At 59.3% G+C, this 25130-nt stretch overlaps 2 protein-coding genes across 3 annotated transcripts; both read left to right on the forward strand.

The window, feature by feature from the left end:
- Positions 1-6870: 6870 nt before the first annotated feature.
- Positions 6871-13200, forward strand: LOC142008222 (retinoic acid receptor responder protein 2-like). 2 transcript variants are annotated; one of them, XM_074985368.1, is made up of 5 exons: positions 6871-7053; positions 8817-8921; positions 10513-10617; positions 11532-11681; positions 13083-13200. In XM_074985368.1, the coding sequence occupies exons 1-4, from the start codon at positions 6889-6891 to the stop codon at positions 11628-11630; spliced, it is 474 nt and encodes a 157-aa protein (XP_074841469.1). In that variant the 5' UTR covers positions 6871-6888; the 3' UTR covers positions 11631-11681; positions 13083-13200. The 2 variants fall into 2 exon arrangements, with proteins under 2 accessions (XP_074841469.1, XP_074841467.1); XM_074985366.1 differs by having other exon boundaries at positions 13031-13188.
- Positions 13201-17194: 3994 nt separating this feature from the next.
- On the forward strand, positions 17195-24556 carry LOC142008220 (retinoic acid receptor responder protein 2-like). Its single transcript, XM_074985364.1, has 5 exons — positions 17195-17424; positions 21571-21675; positions 22257-22361; positions 23447-23566; positions 24356-24556. Exons 1-5 carry the CDS (start codon positions 17260-17262, stop codon positions 24398-24400), a joined length of 540 nt encoding a protein of 179 aa, XP_074841465.1. The 5' UTR covers positions 17195-17259; the 3' UTR covers positions 24401-24556.
- The last annotated feature ends 574 nt before the right edge of the window (positions 24557-25130 follow it).

Genomic DNA, 25130 nt, shown 5'->3' on the forward strand with positions numbered 1-25130 from the left:
AATAATATTGTGCTCTTCTATGTGCTTTTTCTGAGCTTTAGAGGTGTTGCATTTTCAGCTCTCTTGTACCCTATGGGGACCAGAAATTTACTATTTTTCTTAAATGAAAGCTGAGACACTTATGTAATAAGATGGCTCCAGGAGCCGGGGCTTTAACAAACTCAAACAGCTCATAAACATTGGCACCAATGCTCTAGAAACCAGAAGTTCCACTTATTACTTCATGCTCTCCCCTGACCCCAAAGACACACGCAACTTCTAACCCACTCGATTTCACTACCCATCCATGTGTGAGGGTTGCCAGGTACCTGCTGCTTGGGTGTGAGTGATGACATTCAAGTGCACCATAAGAAACAGACGTGAGCTTTAGCTCAAGTGGGTAGAAAGTCTTTGAGTTCCCTATAAATGTTGCTCAGGGGTCAGTTTTAAGCGCACACCCATAGCTGTGATACTAGGATCACAAACAGTGAATGCCTGCCTGCAGCCATCTGTGCTCATAGTACACTCACCCTCCAACCGCTTCTTTTTCAGCCCAACCCTCAGCTTAGGGGCCAATGGACCAGAGACTCACTTGGCAGCACATGTTTGGGGGAGCTGGGAAAGGAGCTGGCTGGGAGAGCTAGTCAAGCAGGGAGTGGTAGGGAACTGGCCCCAGCGTGAGGAGGTGAGTTTGCAGCCCTGAAGGTTTCAGGCAAGTAAAGAAGGCTGAGAGGAATGTGAGAGGGTTGGGTCATTCTGGCAGGGAGAAGATGGAATCAGCACCTGGGCGGGGAGGATACTACGGTTAGAGACATGGGTGAGGTACGTTGGAGGGAATATCTAGCTTCAGTACGCCGAGGCACAGGGGAGAAAAGCTTTTATGCTGAGCTCCAATTTTCGTCCCTGCAACTAGCAGTTCCCCACTGGTCTCCCGAAAGTGACACACCCTCTCGCTCACAGCGGCCGTGTCTGTGCTGCAAAAATAACTCCACAGTTGCTTACTTCAAAGCAGAACTTCAAATAACAGCCTCTGAAGCTGAGCATTTCTACACAATCTGCTTCGACGGGCACTGCTCCGTTCCTGAGAATGGCATAAGGGCTTCGAAGTTGGGCTTCTTTCTTCTCAATTAACTTCGAAGTAAGGGAAAATGGGCTTAGACTCTCTGCTGGCTACTTTGCAGTAGTGCCTAACTTCAAAGTTAACTTCGACGTTTGCGCCTAGGGTAAACTCACCCAGCAGTGGCAGGTGCAGGGAGTGAGCAGAAGCCCTGGGAGAGGTGGCAGAGACTGGGGGTGCTGGGTGAAATCACATTGCATCCTGCTTAGGAAATTTTATACCCCCCCATGGGAGCGAGCCCACCTCACTTTGTACATCCTGGTTTAGGCAGTGTGGGAGAAGGCCTTTAGTCCCCCCGCCCATCATTCTGCCGGGGACTTCTCTTCAAACATGAAGGAATCATGGGAGGGTTAGTGGCCTTTTTGCTAAGGAAAGTCAGTTTCGCTCTTGCAGGTTGCGAGAACAGCCTGAGAAAGTGACTGTCGGATGACAAGGTTTTGTTACAGCACTTGCTGGGGAGTGCTGGCCACGCTGCTTGGGGCACCAGGGGGCCAAAGCCAACAGACCCAGCTGCACCCGCAGCTCAGGGGCTCCAGGCAGGTGGTGGCAAAATACATCTCAGCCCCTCCTATGGGCCAGGCTCCTCACATGGGAGAGTCAGGCTGCTCTTGCAGCAAGCTGGACCCTGGCACTGAGAGAAGGGAGGTGGACCCTGGAGCAGACAGGCAGGCCCAGGAGCAGAATTACTTTAGGCACAAGCTGCACAGCTGGGGATGCAGACTGGGAGGGAAAGGGCGGATGAAATGTCCCCCATCAGCTCAGCTGCAACAGCTGCAAGCCTAGGGAGGGGAGGAGGCAGTGTTGAAACACCCCCAGCTGAGTTCCAGGGGTGAGGTTAGGGACCCCCCTACTGGCCCCCGCAATGCCTCTGCCTACCCCTTTAAAGCGAGCCAGTGACACACAAGAGACGTCACAAATGCTAAAAGCGCACGGGAAGAGATCTGCTTCCATGACTGGTGAAGCTGAGTGTTCTGCACCCCACCCCCCACACTTACCAAAGGTCACCCCCCCCACTTTGAGCACCCCTGCTCTAAAGGATCAGTAGCTCTGCTGCTCCATCCCCACGGGCTCCCTGTGGGCTCAGCCCCTGCTAGGAATTCAGTTGTTTGAACATAAGAATGGCCATACTGGGTCAGATCAAAGGTCCATCCAACCCACTATCCTGTCTGCCGACAGTGGCCAATACCAGGTGCCCCAGAGGAGGTGAACCGAAGACAATGATCAAGCGATTTGTCTCCTGCCATCTGTCTCCAGCCTTTGACTAAAGGCTACGGGCACCATACTTTACCCTTGGCTAATAGCCATTTATGACCTAACCTCCAAAAATTTATCAAGCTCTGTTTTAAACTCTGTTAGGCTACGTCTACACGTGCACGCTACATCGAAATAGCTAATTTCGAAGTAGCGACATCGAAATAGCCTATTTCGATGAATAACGTCTACACGTCCTCCAGGGCCGGCAACGTCGATGTTCAACTTCGACGTTGCTCAGCCCAACATCGAAATAGGCGCAGCGAGGGAACGTCTACACGCCAAAGTAGCACACATCGAAATAAGGGAGCCAGGCACAGCTGCAGACAGGGTCACGGGGCGGACTCAACAGCAAGTCGCTCCCTTAAAGGGCCCCTCCCAGACACACTTTCATTAAACAGTGCAAGATACACAGAGCCAACAACTAGTTGCAGACCCTGTATATGCAGCACGGACCCCCAGCTGCAGCAGAAGCAGCCAGAAGCCCTGGGCTAAGGGCTGCTGCCCACGGTGACCACAGAGCCCCGCAAGGGCTGGAGAGAGAGTATCTCTCAACCCCCCAGCTGATGGCCGCCATGGAGGACCCCGCTATTTCGATGTTGCGGGACGCGGATCGTCTACACGTCCCTACTTCGATGTTGAACGTCGAAGTAGGGCGCTATTCCCATCCCCCCATGGGGTTAGCGACTTCGACGTCTCGCCGCCTAACGTCGATTTCAACTTCGAAATAGTGCCCAACACGTGTAGACGTGACGGGCGCTATTTCGAAGTTACTGCCGCTACTTCGAAGTAGCGTGCACGTGTAGACGCAGCCTTAGAGTGCTGGCCTTCACAGCCTCCTCCAGCAAGGAGTTCCACAGGTTGACTGTGCGCTGTGTGAAGAAAAAATTTCTTTTATTTGTTTTGAACCTACTACCCATCAATTTCATCTGGTGTCCTCTGGTTCTTATATTATGGGAACAAGTAAATAACTTTTCAATATTCACTTTCTCCGCACCATTCATGATTTTATATCCTTCTATCATATCGCCCCTCAATCTCCTCTTTTCTAGACTGAAGAGTCCCAGTCTCTCTAGCCTCTCCTCATATGGGACCCTTTCCAAACCCTTAATCATTTTAGTTGCCCTTTTCTGAACTTTTGCTAATGCCAGTATATCTCTTTTGAGGTGAGGAGACCACATCTGCACGCAGTACTCAAGATGTGGGCGTACCATAGTTTTATACAGGGGAAGTAAGATATTCTTCGTCTTATTCTCTATCCCTTTTTTAATAATTCCTAACATCCTAATTGCTTTACTGACTGCTGCTGCACACTGCGTGGATGTTTTCAGAGAACTATCCACTATAATTCCAAGACCCCTTTCCTGATCTGTTGTATCTAAATTTGCCCCCATCACATTCTATGTATAATGGGGGTTATTTTTCCCAATGTGCATTACCTTACACTTACCCACATTAAATTTCATTTGCCATTTTGCTGCCCAATCACTCAGTTTGCTGAGATCTTTTTGAAGTTCTTCACAATCTACTTTGATTTTGACTATCCTGAACAGCTTGGTATCACCTGCAAACTTTGCCACCTCACTGCTTAGCCCTTTCTCTAGATCATTGATGAACAAGTTGAACAAGATTGGTCCCAGGAGTGACCCTTGGGGAACACCACTAGTTACCCCCCTCCATTGTAAAAATTTACCGTTTATTCCAACACTTTGTTTCCTGTCTTTTAACCAGTTCCCAATCCATGAAAGGATCTTTCCTCCTATCCCATGACCACCTAATTTACATAAGAGCCTTTGGTGAGGGACCTTGTCAAAGGCTTTCTGGAAATCTAAGTATATTATGTCCACTGGATCCCCCGTCTGCATGTTTGTTAACCCCTTCAAAGAACTCTAATAGATTAGTAAGACACGACTTCCCTCTACAGAAACCATGCTGACTTTTGCCCAACAAATCATGTTCTTCTACGTGTCCGACAATTTTATTCTTTACTATTGTTTCTACTAATTTGCCCGGTACTGACGTTAGACTTGCCAGTCTGTAATTGCCAGGGTGTCCTCTAGAGCCCTTTTTAAATATTGGCGTTATATTACCTGTCTTCCAGTCACTGGGTACCGAAGCTGATTTAAAGGATAGGTTACAAACCACCGTTAATAGCTCTGCAATTTCACATTTGAGTTCTTTCAGAACCCTTGGGTGAATGCCATCTGGTCCTGGAGACTTGTTACTGTTTAGCTTATCAATTAGATCCAAAACTTCTTCTACTGACACTTCAATCTGGGACAGTTCCTCAGATTTGTCAACTACAACGGATGGCTCAGATTTGGGAACCTCTGTAATATCCTCAGCTGTGAAGACTGAAGCAAAGAAATCATTTAGTTTCTCTGCAATGGCATCATCTTCCTTAATTGCTCCTTTTATATCTCTATTGTCCAGGGGTCCCACTGCTTTTTTAGCAGGCTTCCTGCTTCTAATGTACTTAAAAAACATTTTACTATTGTTTTTTGAATTTATGGCTAACTGTTCCTCAAAATCTTTTTTGGCTTTTCTTATTATATTTTTACATTTAATTTGGCAGTGTTTATGTTCCTTTCTATTTTCCTCACTAGGATTTGACTTCCACTTTTTAAAGGACGCCGTTTTCTCTCTCACTGCCTCTTTTACATGGTTGTTAAGCCACGGTGGCTCTTTTTTAGGTCTCCTACTGTGTTTTTTAATTTGGGGTATACATTTAAGTTGGGCCTCAAATGTGGTGTCCTTGAAAAGTTTCCATGCAGCCTGCAGGGATTTTAATTTAGTTACACTACCTTTTAATTTCTGTTTAACTAACCTCCTCATTTTTGTGTAATTCCCCTTTTTGAAATTAAATGCCAGATTGTTGGACTGCGGCAGTGTTCTTCCCAACACAGGAATATTAAACGTTATTATATTATATTATGGAACCATTCCAAGAAACACTGCACTTGCAAACAAGCCCGACCTTCAGCATCCCAGCCCCTGCTCGCTGGTCCCTGGACAGGCCCGGGGAATGCAACACACGAGGTCATCAGCCACGTGACATCCCAGGCAGTGACCTGGGCCCATGAGTCCCCTGCCTGCCAGGGACATGGGGAACCATCGGCTCTGCCACGTGTTTGGGTCTTTGTGGGTGGAACATGTCAGGGGGCAGATAAAACCTGGTCCCCAGTTCCTGAGCACCCGAAGGGACAAGTTAACTGGGGTGGAGCTGTGGGACCAGTGGAAGTGACATGCACAGCTCAGTTCCTCGGGTTGTAGGGACAACCCTGGCCTTATCCCCAGGAGATGGGCTCAGTGGGCCCTTGTTATGCTTATAAGATGCGCAGGGGATCTTTATCCGTGGCGAAGGCAATGCACCACATTTAGTGAAGGTACAATATGAACACTTATCGTAAGCATATGTTATAATATAAAAAGCTCTTGTGAAGTCATCACATGCATATGTAAAATCCTGTGTGAGTCATCACAGGCATACGCATGTAGCCAACTGTGGCTCTTCTTCTGAGTATTGTTTTAAACTGCCATGTTCATCTTCAAAGAGGGGGCTTCCAAAAGCAGGTAACTGCGGCTGCCTCCCAGGGCCATCCATCTGTCCAGGCCTCCTTCAATGAGCCACTTCTCAGGTTTCCTTGTCCTTGGGTCCCAGCCCAGCCTTCCCAACTCTCCTTATCCATTCACATCTCATTCGCTCCAGGGTCATCAGTTAGGTAGAGGAGGGAGCTATTTTAGTGCAAAGAGATTCTTTCTACCTTCAAGAACAACAAGAAGTCTTGTGGCACCTTATAGACTCACAGATATTTTGGAGCATGAGCTTTCGTGGGCAAAGACCCGCTTCAGCAGATGTATGGGTGGGGGTGTCTTTGCCCACGAAAGCTCATGCTCCAAAATGTCTGTGAGTCTATAAGGTGCCGCAGGACTTCTTGTTGTTCTCGAAGCTACAGACTAACCTGGCTCCTCTCTGATACTTTTTACCTTAGCTATTCTTAGGGACTATTATACCAAGCCTTGATAGAAGTGACGTCATACTGTGGAAAGTTTCCGTATAAAGGGACTTCATACCAAATGTATATGAGACAACAGCTAAATATAGAGCTTATAAGAAGATGATATCACTCTAGACATATGTAGACAACCTGGCCAGGACCCCCATTGCTACTTCTGTGAGCTCCTTTTTCTTCTCATGAAAGACAGGTTACATCCTGCAAAGCCTATTGGGCTTCCTGGGCAGCACCCATGGAGCCAGAACCCCTGTGGCTGTTCGGTACCTCCTGGGGCATCCCTTTTGGAAGAGTAATGGAGAGGTGGCCATGTGAGTCTATATCTTAAGAAAACACAAAAGCAGTCCTGTAGCACTTTAAAAACTTACACAACAAATCGATGGCGGTGACTGCAGCGGGCAGGGCGCCAAGGGAGGAGCAGGGCAGCTCTGGGGAGTTAGTTAATGGCAGACTAAGATCAACAGAGGGGCGGTGTCGGGTGGCTGAGAGGGGCAGAGGCTCCCTCGGCTCCATTCGCCACCCGCACAGATGAAGGCGCTGCTGACCCTGGGTTTGGGCTTGCTGGCCCTGGCCACAGCCAGCAGATCCCTGCTGCAGCAGAGGGCCGTGGACCTGACGCTGGAGGAATTTCACCGGCAGAGCCACGTGAAATGGATGTACAAGGAGCAGGCGGTGAATGAAGTCACTGAAACAGTGAGTGCGCGAGAGCCAGCGACGTGTTGCTGTGCGCTGAGCTCCTCCCCAGAGCTGGCTGCTCTGCAGTGACCGGGGCAGCCGATCCCCTGTACCCAGCCTGTCTGGGGCTTTGGGATGCCCGGGGCTAATGGGACAAGTGACTCGTTGCTGACAGCCCCTCTGGGTGGGTCTGCAGTGCGGTGCAGGGGGTACACGGCCCTGGGTGGGGACAGAGGGGATCTGCAGGGAGCAGCTGGTGGCAGGGAAGGGGAGCTGGCGGGAGGGGGCCTGGCAGGAGGGAGGGGAGTGCCGGGGGGTAGGATGGAAGGGGCAAGGACAGGAGTCTGGGGAGGGGCTGGAGCTCTGCACAGCTTGGTGCAGACTCCCCCTGGCTCGGCATTGCTTGTGCCCCATGCATCCTGCATGGCCGGGCTGGGCACTGGCGGCTGGGGACAGGACTGGGGGCCAGGGCACAGCATGGCCAGGACAGCTGTGAGGGCTGGGGACAGCAGGATGGAACTCTTCCTCTAGCCGGACCCGCGTCTGGCCCCATGGAGCCGCTCCTGGCCCCACAGACAGCCTGGCGCAGGAGGCAGGCATCAGCCAGCAGAGCTGGTTCCAGCTAACAGGGTCCTCCTGAGGCTGGGGTGGCTGGGAGGGGGTTGTAGGTACTGGGCCAGGCTTGCCAGAGGCAACTGTCACTGACCTGCAGAGGTTAACTAGGCATTGTGCATTGTCCCCTGGGGGCTATGTGAGCAGGCAGCAGCAGGCTCAGGGTGCAGGGCCCCGGTGGCAGGGGCAACAACTGGCGACATGAATGACTGGTTGTGTATAGGGCTCGCCCAGACCCCTCTGCTTTTTTCCCCGAAGGGAACGGCTGACAGGACACTGCCCCGGGGCAGGCATCTTGCCCAGGAGCTGCCCGGTCTGCTGCTGAGGAGCCGATAGGAAGGGGGCAGTGTTTGTCCCACATAGAAAATTTGGCCACTGGTTCTGTGCCCCCCTTCTATGTCAGCCAGAGGGTCCTGAGGCTGCTTTCCCTAGGTGTGGGGTGCGCCCAGCACCTCAGACCAGGCTCAGCTTGGGGCTGCTCCAGGCTGGTGCCAGAACTGAGGCCCACTGAGCGCCCAGGGCCTTTTGGCTGCAGGGGTGCGAATGGGGCTTGGAGTCTTGGAGCAGCAGCCGGTCGGGGGGATGGCCCAGCCAGGAAGTGGGTGGGAGGGGAAGCGGCCAAGTCTGTGGTGAGGGATTGTCTCCTTGGGATTTTGGGCCAAGCAGCATTTGGGGACCATTTTGCACCTTTCCTCCACTGGCCTCCTCACCCAGCGCCAGCGCCTCGGGGGAGATTTAACCGTCTCTTCTCCCACCTCCCCTGGGCTGCTCCGGGCCCTGCAGGTGCCGGGTGGGCGACACCTGGCACGAGGCAGAGTGAGTCTCAACCACCCCTTCAGCATTGTGCTGCGGTGGGGACAGGCCCTGGGGTGACCCTGCCCCTCTCAGCATTGTGCCACGGCAGACGGGGGGGCTCTAGCCCAGAGGGGGCGGTTGGTGCTGCCCAGCGTCCAGCCCTGAGCCGTGCACAGGTCCGGGCTGTGAGCCGGGCTGTCTCCTGGGCACTGGCTAGTCCCAGCCAGCGATGCACAGCCGTCCCTTACCACGCAGGGCATTTCCTCCGGCCCGGCAGCGTCCCGGAGAGCCTCCCCCGGCCTCAGCCGAGAGCATCGAACTCTGGCCGGAGCTGCCGATGGTGCTTTGCTGAACCTGCTTTGTGTTTGTTCCAGAAGCAGCACACGGGGACCTTTGTGCGCCTGCGGCTCAGCATCTCGCAGACACAGTGCCCGAACCGGCCGGGGAGCAGACCGGACTGCCCGCTCAAACGCGGAGGGGTGAGCGAGGGAACGGCCACCTCACAGCCACCCCCTGCAGCTCTGCCCAGCTGCTCCTTGCTCTGGGAACGGGCTGGGGGGCAGCCCCCTGCTCTGCCAGGCCCCAGGAAGGGGTGAGGGAAGGACTGAGCAGACAAGTGGCAGGAAGGGAGGGGCGGCAATATTGGAAGCTTTCCTGGGCACAGCTGAGAGGGCCAAACCAGGGCAAATTGTTCAAAACGGGGCTCCTGACAACCCAAGGCTGGGGGCCCTTCATGAGAAGGCACCAAATCAGTCACACGGGGCGCTTCTGTCACCATGCTGGCCATCAAGAAGTCACACACGTAAGTCCCTGACACTTGTCTTCCCCTGGGCCACAGCCCGGCCCCTCCTCACACAGGGGAGAGGTTATGAAAACCAATCTCACGAAACCTGAACAGGGTCTTCCAGTCTCAAAGGCCCAGCCCCATCCCCAGATGTTGCCCCAAAGAGCTTGCTGGGCCAGTCCTTCAGCATGTAACCTCTAAAGGTTTATTAAAAGAAAGAGAGAAAGAATAGGGGAGAGTGAAATCGTTAAAGCAATCGAGTTCCATACGCCTGTCACTCAGGTCGTGGTGCCAGCTGCAGCAGAGGGGGGACAGGCAGGTCTCTTACGAGTCTCTGGAAAACGTCCTTTGTTAGGCCGGGTCAGCCACCCTTCTGGGCTCAGTCCATAACAGAGATGCTCCCGAAGTGATGAGCTGGAGTGAAGACAAAATGGCTTAAACCTCAGGGCCCCCTTTAGACCAGCCTGGATGGAACAGCACAGTTCCCCTGCGTGGAAGCACACCCGAGCTAGAGCCTGTCCCATGAGCAGGACACCTGTCCATGTCCCTTCTGGGCAGCTGCCTTTGCCTCGCTGCTGCCTTACACCTGACAGCCAGATTCCTCAGATGCCGATCGGCACCTGACAATGCCCGTAGTCCACCAAGCGCTGCTGCCCTTGACCAGAAACCTGTTCACAATTCTGTAGGTTGACCAGCCTCCTTCTGTGGTCTGCCAGAAACTAACATTTCCAACACCAGCCCAGAGCCAACACTTACAACTCCACATGGAGAATGACAGAAACACCAGAATCAGCCAATCACCGGCTTTCCATTGCTGGCCCACCTGGTGCAAACCGAGGACAGTAGTTGAACCGATGTTTTGTCCATGCATCTTAGAACCCAACAGCCTCACAGGGGCTGGGAGCTGGCATGAGGCCAGGTGTGTGCAGCGTGGCCAGGGTGGCTGAGTCCTACGTCATGGGGGCTGGAGGCAGCTGCCCTCATGGCAAGGTGCTAGGCTGGAGAAAATTTCTTCATTCACAGGCAGCGGGGGAGACGTTTGGGGGAGGCTCAGCCCCGGTGGCGGGAGGGGCTGGACTGGAGCGTGCGTGCAGGGCCCGGGGCGTGCGAGGGGAAGGTGCCCGGCGGGGAGGGAGCGCACAGGCGGCACTGGGCACACCGCGCAGCAGGGCGAGCCGGCTGGGGATGGCGGCTGCATGTTCTCTGCAGCCCCTGAGCACTGCCCAGGGCCCAGCTGACCCGGCTGGCCTGCCTGGCTGGGCTGTGACTCGGGCCTCTCTCCCCAGAGGAAGCAGAGGTGCCTGGCCTGTGTCAAGTTCGACTTCGGCAGCCCGGCCAAGGTGCTGGATCGGCACGTGTACTGCCGGCCGGAGAGGCAGCGAGTGGTGCAGGTGAGCGCGCCCCAGCCCCAGCGACCGCGGGCAGGGATAGGGCCAGAGCCAGGACAGGCAGATGGACCCCAGCACCTGGCAGAAGCCAAGACACACGTGTCCATATATACATAAAGAGACACACGTGTGCAGCTGCCCCGAGGCAGCAGCCCGTGAGCTCACACACACACACGCGTGTGCAGCCGCCCCGAGGCAGCAGCCCGTGAGCTCACACACACACACACGTGTGCAGCTGCCCCGAGGCAGTAGCCCGTGAGCTCACACACACACACGCATGTGCAGCTACCCCAAGGCAGCAGCCCGTGAGCTCACACACACACATGCACGTGTGCAGCCGCCCAGAGGCAGCAGCCCGTGAGCTCACAGACACGCACACGTGTGCAGCCACCCTGAGGCAGCAGCCCATGAGCTCACACACACACACGTGTGCAGCCGCCCCAAGGCAGCAGCCTGTGAGCTCACACACACACGTGTGTGCAGCTGCCCCGAGGCTCCCTGGCACACATGTGCACAGTGTCACGCAGAGGTGCACCCGCCACAGGAGCTCTCAGCGATGGCCCTGCATCTGGCCATGCAGTGCGCCAAGGTGCCCCCAACATGCAAGCGCACAGACGCACACGCGTAAACGGGCACGTGAGCCCAGTGCTGCACACACATGTCACTCTGCAGACGCTCCCCCACACCACACAGGCACAGACGCACACACGTAGCCATGCATCAGTTCGCACACTTGCTGCCAGGCAGCGGCTCCCCAGGCGTGCCAGCACCCAGGTCCAGGCTGCAGTTCTGTGCAGACTGAGGGTGCTGGGCCCGGCCCTGGCTTCCATGGCCCTGCTGTGCTGGGTCTCACAGCCACACCACCGCCCTCCCCTGAGCTGTGGCCTCCCAGCGACCAGGCGCCTCTGTCCCCGCAGGAGATGGAGCTGCAACACGAGGAGAAGTGCACGGCCGTGCAGCACGAGGAGCCTTACTTGCCGGGCCAGGTTGCATTTTCCTTTGCGCTTCCGCCCTAGCCAGAGCAGCGTGGTGCGGATGCGCACGCCCTGGCCAGGGCCAGGGACCAGGTGAGGCCTGGGCTGGTCGGGGTTCCCTAGGGGGCTCTGGGCTGGGCAGCGGGTTGGTGCCATTTGCCCCACAGCTGGATCTGCGGGGTGCTGCCCAGCAGTGTGCCGGGATGCACCGCAGCAGGAGGGGGCAGAAGGAGGATGTCAGGGGAACACAGTGCCTGGGTCCAGCCCCCAGGGGAGCCCAGGGAAGCAGTGTGGACAGGTGGCCGGTTTTCCCCAGAACCCCGGTCAGGAGGGGACCTGGTGGCTCCAGTCAGCACTGCCGACCCCGCAGCCCACGGCCAGTCAGCGGCCTGGCAGAGCTATGGCAGACGCCCCGCCTGCCCTGGCTCCAGTCAGCAACCTCAGACAGCAGCATGTCCCCTCCATGCAGCTCCCATTGCCTGAGAGCCCTGGCCAATGGCTGCTGCAGGGGCAACGCCTGGGGGCGGGGCGGCCCACATCCATCCGGCCACGGCTGCGTAGGCAGCTTAGCAAAGTGCTGCTTTCTGCACGTGGCACCTGCAGCCTGCGCCCTTTGGGCTCCCAGAATCCAACCCTGATCCCCCCACTCTACAATCCCAGCTTGGAGTCCCCCTCCTGCACCCCAAGCCCCTCATCCCTGGCCCCACCCCAGAGCCCCCAGCCGGAGCACGCTCCCGCTCCCGCTCCCACGTCCCAACCCCCTGCCCCAGTGCAGAACACCTCTCACAGCCCAAGCCCTTCATCCCTGGCCCCACCCCACAGCCCCCAGCCCCAGTCAGCACTGGGGAGGGGTAGCGCAGTGGTTTGAGCCTTTGCCTGCTAAACCCAGGGTTGTGAGCTCAATGCCTGAGGGGCGATTTAGGGGTCTGGGACAGATAGATAGTGCTTGACCCTGCCAAGAGGGCAGGGGACTGGCCTTGATGGCCTCTCAAGGTCCATTCCAGCTGATGAAATATGCATCTCTCACGCCCTCCTGCATCCTAGCCCCTGAGCCAGCCAGGTGACAATGAACCAGCGCCTGTGGGCGGGGGAGAGGAAGCCATAAGGTAGTGAGCAGGGTGGGACACCTCAGCACGGGGGCAGAGCAGGTGTGTCACCCAGGTGGGAGGAGAAAGTGGCAATGCTACAGGCAGGCAGCAAAGGGGTGGGGGGCTTGGGGTCTGGACAGGGCCGCAGGGAGGTGGGCCCACCCGTGGCAGCGCTGAGTGAGTGTCATGGTTGGCTGCTGCTCACAGCCTGGGCCACAGGGAGTTTGCTGGCTCACGACCACTTTGACGCAGGGGTGGGCCCCTCTACCCAGCCCGCAGAGACAAACCCAGCCTGGAGAACAGGGCGGTGGGAGGCCCCAAAGCCGCTAACACCAGGCATCTCCTCTTCTCCAGCCAGCACCAGCGCCCACAGCTCCAAGGCATCTCTGTTGTCCCCCAACTGCAGGACACTGTTAATGCCACTGCCCAGCGGAGACCCCCCCGCGAGCACCCCTGGATCCTGCTGCCGCTCCCGCCCATCGCTGCGCTGCATCGCAGGCTGCTCAGCCCCAATAAAGCCAGAGCCACGGTGCAGACGGGCTGGGGAGTTATTCACACGGGGCGGCCCTGCCAGCCCACGCTCAGTCGCTCCAGCCGACCCCGGGTCCTTCTCGGGTCACAGGGACACGGCCCAGGACAGACACCGGCTCCTGCTCCCGCCGCACCACGTCGCCCCAATGGGAGTCTGCTCCAGCCCATCATCTCCTGCCGCGGGGGCAGCCTGGAGTCCCTCCCCACCCAGCTGGGCTCCTGGGCTCGGCTCCGCCTCTGTCCCTCAGGTACCCAAGGCAGTACCCTGCTGTCAGTGGGCATGCAGCCTCTGGGGAAGAGACTCAAAGAGAAGGAAGTGGGGAGTCCCCGCCCGAAAGCCATCACTACCTCTGGCACCCACTGGCCCCTGCAGCAGAGAGGCCGAGGAGTGAGCTGCCAAGGAGCTCTGCTGATGGTGGGGCGGCGTGCCCAGAGGTGCCCGCGTGGGCCTGCTGGTGGAACTGACTCCACGGGTGCCTGGCTCCCATCAAAGCCATCTGCAAGTGAAGCCCAGGTTGAGGGGCCTTGGGAGGGCCCGGAGCCCACAGGAGCTGTGTCTACACATGCACACTACTTCGAAGTAGCGGCACTAACTTTGAAATCGCGCCCGTCGCGGCTACACGTGTCGGGCGCAATTTCGAAGTTAACTTCGATGTTAGGCGGCGAGACGTCAAAGTCGCTAACCTCATGAGGGGATCGGAATAGCGCCCTACTTCAACGTTCAGCGTCGAAGTAGGGACCGTGTAGACAATCCGCGTCCCGCAACGTCGAAATTGTGGGGTCCTCCATGGCGGCCATCAGCTGGGGGGTTGAGAGACGCTCTCTCTCCAGCCCGTGCGGGGCTCTATGGTCACCGTGTGCAGCAGCCCTTAGCCCAGGGCTTCTGGCTGCTGCTGCTGCAGCGGGGGATCCATGCTGCATGCACAGGGTCTGCAACTCGTTGTCAGCTCTGTGTATCTTGTGCTGTTTAGTGCAAGTGTGTCTGGGAGGGGCCCTTTAAGGGAGCGGCTGGCTGTTGAGTCCGCCCTGTGACCCTGTCTGCAGCTGTGCCTGGCACCCTTATTTCGATGTGTGCTACTGTGGCGTGTAGATGTTCCCTCGCTGCGCCTATTTCGATGTGGTGCTGTGCAACGTCAATGTTGAACGTCGATGTTGAACATCCACGTTGCCAGCCCTGGAGGACGTGTAGACGTTATTCAGCGAAATAGCCTAGAAATAGGCTACTTCGATGTAGGCTTCACGTGTAGACGTAGCCAGGGTGATGCCTGCAGCTAAGCAGGCTCAGTGCAGGCCCCAGACGCTGTGGGGAGGGCAGGAGACGCCCCCTGGCTCGCACGTGCCCAGCGCACCCCAGCTGAAGTGTCTCCAGGGCGGAGTGGTGTGGCTCCTGGCGAGGCTCAGGAGCTGCACGGGGCTCAGGGGTCCTGCAGCACACAGCCGGGGTGACAGTAATGGGGCGGTGTCTCTGCAGGACCTCTCTCACTGAGAACCCAGCCCCCGCCATGGCTCGGGGCAGTGTCGGCTCCGCTCGGGACGAGGGGCTGGGGCCAGCACTCCTGGGCCCCCACCTGGCTGTGGTCCAGAGGAGAAGCTGGGGCCCAGGTGGGAGAGGGCGTTGCTGGAGGGGTCCCACCACTCCACTACTGCTTCAGGTTCTCCCAAATGCGTTCCCCAGTCTGGGGCATGGCTGAGCTGCTCATCCAAGTGTGCGGCAGCATAACGGGTCCCACCGCTTGTCCCCGAGGTGCTGGAAGGCAGCTGGAGCCTGTTACCTCAGGCCAAAGGCAGCTCTGAGACGGCGCATGCGCAGACGCTGGGCTGTCCCTGTCTCAGAGGCGCCAGCCGCCTGGCCGCTAGCGTATCCATCCCCAGCCAGGGCCTGGCCAAGAAACGCAAAATAAAGGCAAACGCCCTGACGGGAGTGCACACACGTCCCGAGGGGTAAGGACCAAGGAGCAGGAGAAAGGGGACATGACTGAACTCAATAGCAAACCCCCTGTCATGGGGTTCAGGAGTCCCCAAGCTTCAGCCCGAAGGGGAGAGAGTCGTGGGGTCCCCTATGAACGTTGCTCACAGGTCAGTTCTCAGCACACCCGGCACCGGTGCCCGTCGGCGCAGGAAGAGCGGGTGTCTGCTCTGCACCCGGCTCGCTTTCCAGTTGGCCCCTGATACCCAGGCTGTGCTCTCCACACGCTCGCCCACCTCCCGCCTCTCTTTCAGCCCAGGGGCCCCTGGGCCAGTGACTCTCCTGGGAGCGCGGCTGGGTGAGCCGGGAACAGGCTGGAGGGGAGGTGGGTGGAGCAGGGAGCAGTGGGGACTGGCCCAGAGAGAGGAGGTCACTTCACAGCCCTCTGAAGGTGGCAGGCGACTACAGATGGCTGAGAGCAACTTCAGAAAGCTGAGTCTCGCTGGTAGGGGCAACGGGCTCAGCAGCTGGGTGGGGAGGAGACTCCGGCTGGGGATGGGGCGAGGTACGCTGGAGAGAACAGCTGGCTGCAGTCCTGGGGGGAAGCAGCTCCTGAGGCTCCCCACATGCTCAGCCCCTGCTGGGAATTCAGCTGTTTAAATCACTGCACCTGCAAACAAGCCCGACCTTCAGCGTCCCAGCCCGGGGAGGGCGACACACGAGGTCATCGGCCACGTGACATCCCAGGCAGTGACCTCGGCCCACGAGTCCCCTGCCTGCCAGGGACACGGGGAACATTCGGCTCTGCCACGTGTTTGGGTCTTTGTAGGTGGAACACGTCAGGGGGCAGATAAAACGTGGCCCCCAGTTCCTGAGCACCAGAAGGGAAAAGTGAACTGGGGTGGAGCTGTGGGACCCAGCGCCAGGGAGGAGCAGAGCTCAGTTCCTCAGCTGGTGGGAACCACCCTGGCCTTTTCCCCAGGAGATGGGCTCAGAGGGACCTGACCAGGCCTTCCCATCACTGCTTTTGTGAGCTCCTTGCAGGGCGAGGGCGGCGACGTCCTGCCAAGCCTATTGAGCTGCTATGGGCTGCGCCCACCAAGCCAGAACCCCTGCGGCCGCTGGGCACCTCTCTGGGGTGTCCCCATTGGAAGAGGGAGGGATGGCTCATGGCTGGGCGTTCTGTCCCGTTCTCTGCCATTGACTCACCGGGCCAGCCTGGGCCAGGCCCTGCCTCCCTCTGGGCTGCACTTAGGGATTGTGGCAAAGCCATGACCCTGCCACAGCCCACACGCAGGGGCTGGGAAGCTGCGCCCATTCCCGAGGTGCCCTTGGATGGACGATGCCACTGAACGGCAAAGGGCTGCGACAGGGAGCCAGGCCTGGGTTCCCGTGCCAGGCGGCAGCACCTTCTCCTGCATGGGAGGACAGAAGCTGCACCGCTGGGGGTCTCTTCCTCTGCCTCCAGGGAGCATCCCCGGCACCAGATCAAACCCACCTGGGCCTGCTCAGAGGGGGGTCCATGCGCAGGCAGCTGAGGCGCTGGGTCTAGGGCATGGGAGCTGAGGAAACGCTGTTCTAGGTCAGCCGTGAGAACGTTGGCGTGTAGTGGGGCCAGGCAGGTGCCCATGGCAGGGCCATGGATTTGCAGGTATAAACTGTGCCCAAATGGGAAAGGCTTGTGGGTGAGGACAAAGTCGCAGAGCTCAGACACCAGATGTGCCGCGGCATCCGTGGGATGATGTTCCTGACGGCTGGAGTCCAGCCTCTGGTCATACCTCAATCAGCCAACGTCGCAGGGCTCATTCAAGCCCGTCCGGAGGGCTCAGAGCACACACGGCCGGGTGGGTAGAGGTGGTGACCGGCCCAGGGAAAGAGCCTGCCGGCCACCTGGCACTCGGCATCACATGCCCCTTGCTGGGCCTCCCTCCTGCCCACCCCCCGGCCGTGCTGTGCCAACGTTCCTGCCCCTCTCGCTCCCCTCTCACAGCGAATCGATGGCGCTGACTGCAGCGGGCAGGGTGCCGAGGGAGGAGCAGGGCAGCCCTGGGGAGTTAGTTAATAGCAGACTAAGATCAACAGAGGGGCGGTGTAGGGTGGCTTAGAGGGGCAGAGGCTCCCTCGGCTCCATTCGCCACCCGCACAGATGAAGGCGCTGCTGACCCTGGGTTTGGGCTTGCTGGCCCTGGCCGCGGCCAGCAGATCCCCGCTGCAGCAGAGGGCCGTGGACCTGACGCTGGAGGAATTTCACCGGCAGAGCCACGTGAAATGGATGTACAAGGAGCAGGCGGTGGATGAAGTCACTGAAACAGTGAGTGCGCGAGAGCCAGCGACGCGTTGCTGTGCGCTGAGCTCCTCCCCAGAGCTGGCTGCTCTGCAGTGACCGGGGCAGCCGATCCCCTGTACCCAGCCTGTCTGGGGCTTTGGGATGCTCGGGGCTAATGGGAGATGTGACTGATTGCTGACAGCCCCTCTGGGTGGGTCTGCAGTGCGGTGCAGGGGGTACACGGCCCTGGGTGGGGACAGAGGGGATCTGCAGGGAGCAGCCGGTGGCAGGGAAGGGGAGCTGGCGGGAGGGGGCCTGGTAGGAGGGAGGGGAGTGCCGGGGGGCAGGATGGAAGGGGCAAGGACAGGAGTCTGGGGAGGAGCTGGAGCTCTGCACAGCTTGGTGCAGACTCCCCCTGGCTCAGCATTCCTCGGTCCCCATGCATCCTGCATGGCCGGGCTGGGCACTGGCGGCTGGGGACAGGACTGGGGGCCAGGGCACAGCACGGCCAGGACAGCTGTGAGAGCTGGGGACAGCAGGACAGAGTGCTGCCTCCGGCGGGAGCCTGCACCTGGCCCCACAGGCAGCTCAGCAACAGGCGCTGGACATCAGCCCGCAGAGGTGGTTCCGGCTAACGGGGTCCTGCTCAGGCCGTGGGGGCTGGGGGGCTGGGGCACCAGGCCAGCCGTGTCAGAGGTGACGGGCACTGGCCTGCAGAGCTTAGCGACACATTAACTCTGCCCGGCTGAGATGTTGTTGAATTGTGAGGTGAACATGCAAAACATCGCCAGCACAGAGCATTGGTGGCCCCGAACCGTGTGCAGAGTGGGCCACGTGGGCTCTCTATCAAACGCTGGTGAGTCGCTGGTTCTGTTTTTACGGCTCATAGGTGTGTGTGGTGTCTGCATGTGAAGTTCTGAGTATTGGCTCCGGACTTGCACTTCCCATGTGTGCATCTGAGACACCTCAAGAGGAGTCCTGGCCACCCGTTCCGAAAGGTCCCAAGTCAAGTGAAGCGGCACTTGACTCAGGGCTTTAGTCGGTGCCAATCCACACGGGAAGAACTATGCTGGGTCCTTTCAGAGCAGCAGACAGTGGGTGGCTTATTGCCTGAATAGGACACGTTCAGGTGACCTTCCCATGTGACAGGCCCCATCCTGGACATGATTTCCTCGAGCCAGAACAGGGGCAAAGTTATAAAGAAGGTCCTGGGGTTCCTCCCCCTTTATCGCTTCTCAAGCATCTGCACGAGGAACTTGGGTCTGGACGGACGGACGAGCCACCCTAGCGCAGGAGGTATTCCAGAGACTGCTAATACAGACCGCTCCGCCTCGGCTGGAAGCCGGCACCAGGAACTTTGCAGGTGGTGTGTGGCATTTGATTGGTTTAACGATTTTCCTCTCAGCCTTTTCTCTCTTTCTTCTCCTTAATAATAAACCTTTAGATTTTAGATGCTGAGAGACTGACACACTGGGCTGCTCTGGGTAAAACCGAGGTACAAATTGACCCGAGGGTGTGGCTGGGCCTTTGGGACTGCAGGTGCCTATAAGGATTTGGTGAGATTATGGGGACGAGAGGTTATGAAAGCCGAACAGCAGTGTTGTGGTGGCACAGGAGAACTGGAATGTCGGTGGGAATATTTGGCACCACCCAAGGTCCACAATCAGCCAAGTCCTGACTCACTGAACGAGTGAAGCTTGTATAATAGGTGCCAAGTGTCCTGCTGGGATCTCCCAGAACAAACGTTCAAAATCTCTCGGCAGTAACTTGGTAACAAGTGGGACGTCTTCAGCTCACTCTCCTGTTTGGGAGGCTGTTGATGGCTGACTCGCCCAATTCTAGAGCCGTGGGTCTTAGCCCAGAAGGGACACGGGTTAGTAGCTCTTGCAGGAGCGAGGGGCAGTTTTTGCTGCTCCTTTCTTCTTCTCCTCCTCTCCTCATCTGCACTCCTGTCCCCTGCAGCCTTCATCCGCCTTCACAGCCATTGCAGCATTGCCCTCGCTGTCCTCCGCCTCTTCCGCCATTCAGGGCTTTTAGGATTGTACTTCATCTGGAGCCAGCCCCTCGACATTCCCATGATTCCTCTCGCGCTCACCATGACAAGGTGACGAGCCACAGAGTAGGACGTGTAGTTAAAAAAAACCACACACACAACAAACCAAAACCAACAAAAAACCCCACCCCACAAGTGGTCCTGTAGCACCTTAAAGACTATCAGATTTATGTATTAGGTTATGAGCTTTCATGGCTAAGCAAAGTGGATCTCACCAACAGAAGCTCAGCACCTAATAAATAACTTTGTCAGTCTTTAAGGCCGAACAGAACTGCTTGATTTTTGCGGAGCTACAAACTAACGCGGCTCCTCCTCTGAGACTGTGAAGTACGAGTACAGAGCCAATACGCAGAACCTCCAGGACAAGAATGACACAGACCATTGAAGAGCATCGACAGAACCTGAGAACTATCTGCTCTTGGTAGACACCTCCCTTGGCCTGCTCTGCACAAGACAGATGCACAAGTAGAACAGCAGTTGCATTTGTAAAGCTGACAGATGCGGCTCATCCGCAGGTGGGAACGAACCCGTGTCCTTAGGGACCTCCATTACGTGACTGGAAAGGCAGCTGGCTCTTGCTGAGGCTGTCGAGTGGACTTCGCTCTCCCTTGTCAGTGGTTTGGGGGCCTCTGGTACCACGAGAATCAGCACAGACGGCATCTTACAATTCAGTAGTGTCTCAGGAAGCTTTGCTCTGGTGCTGGAGCTGAGACCCACTGAGCCCGTTGGCTGCAGGGGTGCGAATGGGGATGGAGTCTTGGAGCAGCAGCCCCACGGTGGCCAGGGTCACGCAGCCAGGAGAGGAGACACCCCAAGGTGTGTTTGGGGAATTGGCCATGTCTGCACTCAGGGGTCACCTCTGTGGGATTTCAGGCCAAGGAGCACTGGGGGATATTTTGCGCCCTGCCCCATGTGAGCATGCGGTAGTGAGCTCTGTGATTGTACTGGTCACAAGATGGGCTGTCTGCAGTATCCTTCCCCTCCGCATCGATCGGCCGTGTTCAGTGCAGTTAGGACACAGCAAGTCACATGAAAACAACCAGGTCTATAGTGTATAAAACAAAGAAGGACCTAGGACTCCCTGTAACACAACTACGGCTCGGATGTTAGCACAGAGGTTATTGTAGGGGGTGAACCCCACAGCCCAGACCCTGACAATAGGAACCGAGAGAGCAGGGAAAAGCATGTCGTGTCCTGGACACGCTGGGCTGGCAGGGCAGGAGGCAGGAACACCAGGAACAGGATTCCAAGAACCTCTGGAACTGGTAAGGGGACGTCCCTCGGTCTCCTGTCTTCTCTTGTGGACTCGCTGTCCTGCGTGTGCTGTGCGGACATGCTGGTTTGTGAGTGCCGGTGAGTTAAAGGGTCCCTTCGAGGTGTTACTCCCTCCAGCTCTAGCTCGAGCCAGGCTGGTGCTCTGTGGGAGGTCTCTGTGCCCCATGGGGATGACCTGGTTGCACAGCATCTGGAGACACAGAGCGCTGTCAGACCGACGGACGCTCCCCCATACCCAGTCCTGTTGAAGAAGCGGAACCAGGATGGAGGCCAGGTTGTCCTTTTGTCCTTTTGCCCATCCGAGATGGGACCCCAACCAAACAGCAACCGTATCAATCCAACATGCACTTACCCTGTTCCTCGCCATCACTCTCCATCACCCTCCTCCACTGGCCTCCTCCCCCAGCGCCAGCACCTCGGGGGAGAGTTTAACCATCTCTTCTCCCACCTGCCCCTGGGCTGCTCCGGGCCCTGCAGGTGCCGGGTGGGCGACACCTGGCACGAGGCAGAGTGAGTCTCAACCACCCCTTCAGCATTGTGCTGCGGTGGGGACAGGCCCTGGGGTGACCCTGCCCCTCACAGCATTGTGCCACGGCAGACAGGGGGGCTCTAGCCCAGAGGGGGCGGTTGGTGCTGCCCAGCGTCCAGCCCTGAGCCGTACACAGGTCCGGGCTGTGAGCCGGGCTGTCTCCTAGGCACTGGCTAGTCCCAGCCAGCGATGCACAGCCGTCCCTTACCACGCAGGGCATTTCCTCCGGCCCGGTAGCGTCCCATAGAGCCTCCCCCGGCCTCAGCCGAGAGCATCGAACTCTGGCCGGAGCTGACGATGGTGCTTTGCTGAACCTGCTGTGTGTTTGTTCCAGGAGCAGCACATGGGGACCTTTGTGCGCCTGCGGTTCAGCATCTCGCAGACACAGTGCTCGAACCGGCCGGGGAGCAGACCGGACTGCCCGCTCAAACGCGGAGGGGTGAGCGAGGGCACAGCCACCTCACAGCTACCCCCTGCAGCTCTCCCCAGCTGCACCCTGCTCTGGGAAGGGGGTGAGCGAGGGCAGCCCCCTGCTCAGCCAGGCCCCAGGAGGAAGCAAGGGAGGGACTGAGGGGGTGACTGGCCAGGAGGGGCTGGGCACTGGACAAGGCTGGGTGTGTGCAGAGCAGGCAGGGCGCCTCAGTCCTACGTCATGGGGCTGGAGGCAGCCACCGTCTGGGCGGGCGCTGGGCTGGGCCTGGGGTGCTGGAGGACCCTGGACACGTTGCTGCGTCGCTCTGACTCTCTGGTCCCCCCGGTACTGGGGGAGACGTTTGGGGGAGGCTCAGCCCCGGCGGCGGGAGGGGCTGGACTGGAGCGTGCGTGCAGGGCCTGGGGCGTGCGAGGGGAAGGTGCCCGGCGGGGAGGGAGCGCGCAGGCGGCACTGGGCACACCGCGCAGCAGGGCGAGCCGGCTGGGGATGGAGGCTGCATGTTCTCTGCAGCCCCTGAGCCCTGCCCGGTGCCCCGCTGACCCGGCTGGCCTGCCTGGCTGGGCTGTGACTCGGGCGTCTCTCCCCAGAGGAAGCTGAAGTGCCTGGCCTGTGTCAAGTTCAACTTCGACAGCCCGGCCACAGTGCTGGATAGGCACGTGTACTGCCAGCCAGAGAGGCAGCCAGTGGTGCAGGTGAGAGCTCCCCAGCCCCAGCGACCGCGGGCAGGGATCGGGCCCAGAGCTGCATCTGGGGGGAAGGGGTCGGGCTGGGCCGTTCAGCCCCCACAGCCAGCACAGGGGGTTCTGGGTGCCCAGGGGGCAGATGGACCCTGGCGCCTGGCAGAAGCCAAGACACACCTGTGCGAAAAACACGTAAAGAGATGTGTGCGCCCACCCCGAGGCTGCAGCCCGTGAGCTCACACACACACACACACACGTGCGTGTGCAGCCGCCCGGAGGCAGCAGCCTGTGAGCTCACACACACACACGCGCGCGCGCCCACGTGTCCAGCTCTGCAGTGGCTCCCCAGCTCACACACACTCTTGCAGGTTGGGGACACCCCGCGATGGCGCCTCCTGCTGGTCACTCGGAGAATTAGCTCCCTGCACCTCCGCGCCCTCTCCCTGCCGCGTGCCCCCGGCCGCTCCCCTAGGGGCTGGTCCCCATCGCTCAGCCAGACAGCCGCGCCCCTCCTCAGGGCACTGCCCCACAGCGCAGCCCCACACTCCGGGCTCCTCCTCACCCAGAGCCCCCCACAGCCCGGCACCCCCTTTGCTCACTGACCCCCTGCCCCTAGGCAGCTCCCAGCTTCCTCCCTCTGAAACGGCCCCTGAGCCTTGGCCAGTGATGGGGACCTGCCACCGTCTCCTTCCCCGGCTGCCTCCCGCCGCCCTGGTGCCTGCGGGGTCCCATCGCTGGGCCTCAGCCTGAGGATGATGCCAGCCGGTCGCCTGCCTTGGCCCAGCACTGCTCTGCCCCAGCTCCTCGCTCCAGCAGGCAGCCAGGTCCCTCGCCCTCCAGAGCCGGGGAGAGTGAGCCCCTTGGCCGGCATCCTGTCACACACACACACGCGTGCGTGCCCAGACGCTCCCAGCACACAAGCACACACACACACACACACCCCTTGCAGCTGCAAAGAGGCTCCCCTGAGGTGCCGGCACAAAGGCTCAGGCAGGGCTCACAGCCCAGGCTCGCCCGACGCTTCTCGGGCCGCAGCCACACCACCTCCGCCCCGGGAGCTGGGGCCTCCCAGTGACCGGGCGCCTCTGCCCCGGCAGGAGACGGAGGCCAGACACGAGGAGCAGTGCAGGGCCGTGCAGCAGGAGTATGTCGAGCACCACCTACCCGGCGGAATGTCTTTTATTCACAACATAGAGCCGATAAAGATTCGCACCATGGTACAGACACCCCCCGACCGGACTGCCTGGGGTTCCCTGAGGGGCTCTGGGCTGGAGGCGGGTGGCTCTCCCCTGCATCCCAGCCCCCGGCAGGGCGCTGTGCCCGCGCCCCGGGGACTGACGCCCTTTGACCCCCTGCTCTCCCAGGGCTGAGCCGCCGGGCACAGGGCACAGCCCAGCGGATGGTGCCTGGATGCGCCGTAGCGGAAGGGGCGAAGTGCCTGTACTGGGGGTGCTCAGCACCGGGTTCCAGCCCAGGCCCCAGGGGAAGCGAGGGCAGGCGGCAAAGGGGTGGGGTGTCGGGGGTGCAGCCAGGCCTCGCCCGCGGCAGCGCTGACCCAGCACTACGGTCGGGGGCCACTCGCAGCCTGTGCTGCAGCCAGTTTGCTGGTCCCAGCTGAGTCCTGGGGGTGGATCTGGGTTACGACCCGCCGGGCTCTGGCCCCCGGCTGGCAGCGCCTGCAGCGACCCAGAACCGAGGGGGCCGGGAGCAGTGCAGGCTGGGACAGACCCTAGTGAAGGGCCAGGCGGCAGGCAGGCCTGTGGGCCCTTACGGCGCAGAGGGGTGGGGTTGTCCTTGTTCCTGCCCCAGGCCCCAGTCAGCCACCCCCAGGGCCACGCTGCAGCCAGCCTGGCTCTGCCAACGGGGCCTGCAGGCAGCACTGATGCAGGGGTGGGCCCCTCTCCCCGGCTCCCGGAGACAAACCGACCCTGGGGAGCAGCAGGGCAGGGCAGGAACCCCCAATCCCTCACCCCAGTGCTCACCCCATCATGTCCCCTCCTCTCCAGACAGTCTCTCTGGAGCCCAAACCTGCAGAGCACAACCAGCACTGACACAGCGGAGACCCACCCACCTCCCACCCGCCAGACGCTGCGCCCGCGAGCACCCGGCCGGCAAACAACGGCCCAGCCCCTGGATCCTGCTGCCGCTCCCGCCCATCGCTGCGCTGCGTCGCCGGCTGCTCAGCCCCAATAAAGCCAGAGCCACGGTGCAGACGGGCTGGGGAGTTATTCACACGGGGCGGCCCTGCCAGCCCACGCTCAGTCGCTCCAGCTGACGCCGGGTCCTTCTCGGGTCACAGGGACACGGCCCAGGACAGACACCGGCTCCTGCTCCCGCCGCATCACGTCGCCCCAATGGGCGTCTGCTCCAGCCCATCATCTCCTGCCGCGGGGGCAGCCTGGAGTCCCTCCCCACCCGCAGCCCAGCCGGCTGGGCTCCTGGGCTCGGCCCCTCGCTCTGGGGTGGAGGGTTTGGAGCGAGGTGGGGTGGTCCGGCCTGGGGCAATCACCCACCCCATGTTTACAGCCCCGCTCAGGCCTGCGCGGCCCCTCAGTCCCACATCCTCAGGCTGGCTCAGGGCGCCGGCTGAGGCGCATACTCTGGTCAGTCCTCAGGGTCTGGCTGGTCCGCTCTGTCTGCAGGTCCCACTGGGGCCCATGGGGCATCAGGACTGGAAGGGCCCAGGCGGCCCAACCCCGGCTCTGGCCTCACCGAGCCGGCCCTCAGCCACCAAGTTGGGGAGCCCAGGGCCATCCCCTGGCTCCATGGGAGGGTCCACTG

This window comes from Carettochelys insculpta, chromosome 2 (assembly GCF_033958435.1).
Source record: "Carettochelys insculpta isolate YL-2023 chromosome 2, ASM3395843v1, whole genome shotgun sequence".
NCBI lineage: Eukaryota > Metazoa > Chordata > Testudines > Carettochelyidae > Carettochelys > Carettochelys insculpta.

Excerpts from the sequence above, each read along its gene's own strand:
- LOC142008222 (XM_074985368.1), top strand. The coding sequence starts at position 6,889 with ATGAAGGCGCTGCTGACCCTGGGTTTGGGCTTGCTGGCCCTGGCCACA. Across the intron at positions 7,054-8,816 it reads TGAATGAAGTCACTGAAACA|AAGCAGCACACGGGGACCTT; the intron begins GTGAGTGCGCGA and ends TGTTTGTTCCAG. Across the intron at positions 8,922-10,512 it reads GCCCGCTCAAACGCGGAGGG|AGGAAGCAGAGGTGCCTGGC; the intron begins GTGAGCGAGGGA and ends CTCTCTCCCCAG.
- LOC142008220 (XM_074985364.1), top strand. The coding sequence starts at position 17,260 with ATGAAGGCGCTGCTGACCCTGGGTTTGGGCTTGCTGGCCCTGGCCGCG. Across the intron at positions 17,425-21,570 it reads TGGATGAAGTCACTGAAACA|GAGCAGCACATGGGGACCTT; the intron begins GTGAGTGCGCGA and ends TGTTTGTTCCAG. Across the intron at positions 22,362-23,446 it reads AGAGGCAGCCAGTGGTGCAG|GAGACGGAGGCCAGACACGA; the intron begins GTGAGAGCTCCC and ends CTGCCCCGGCAG.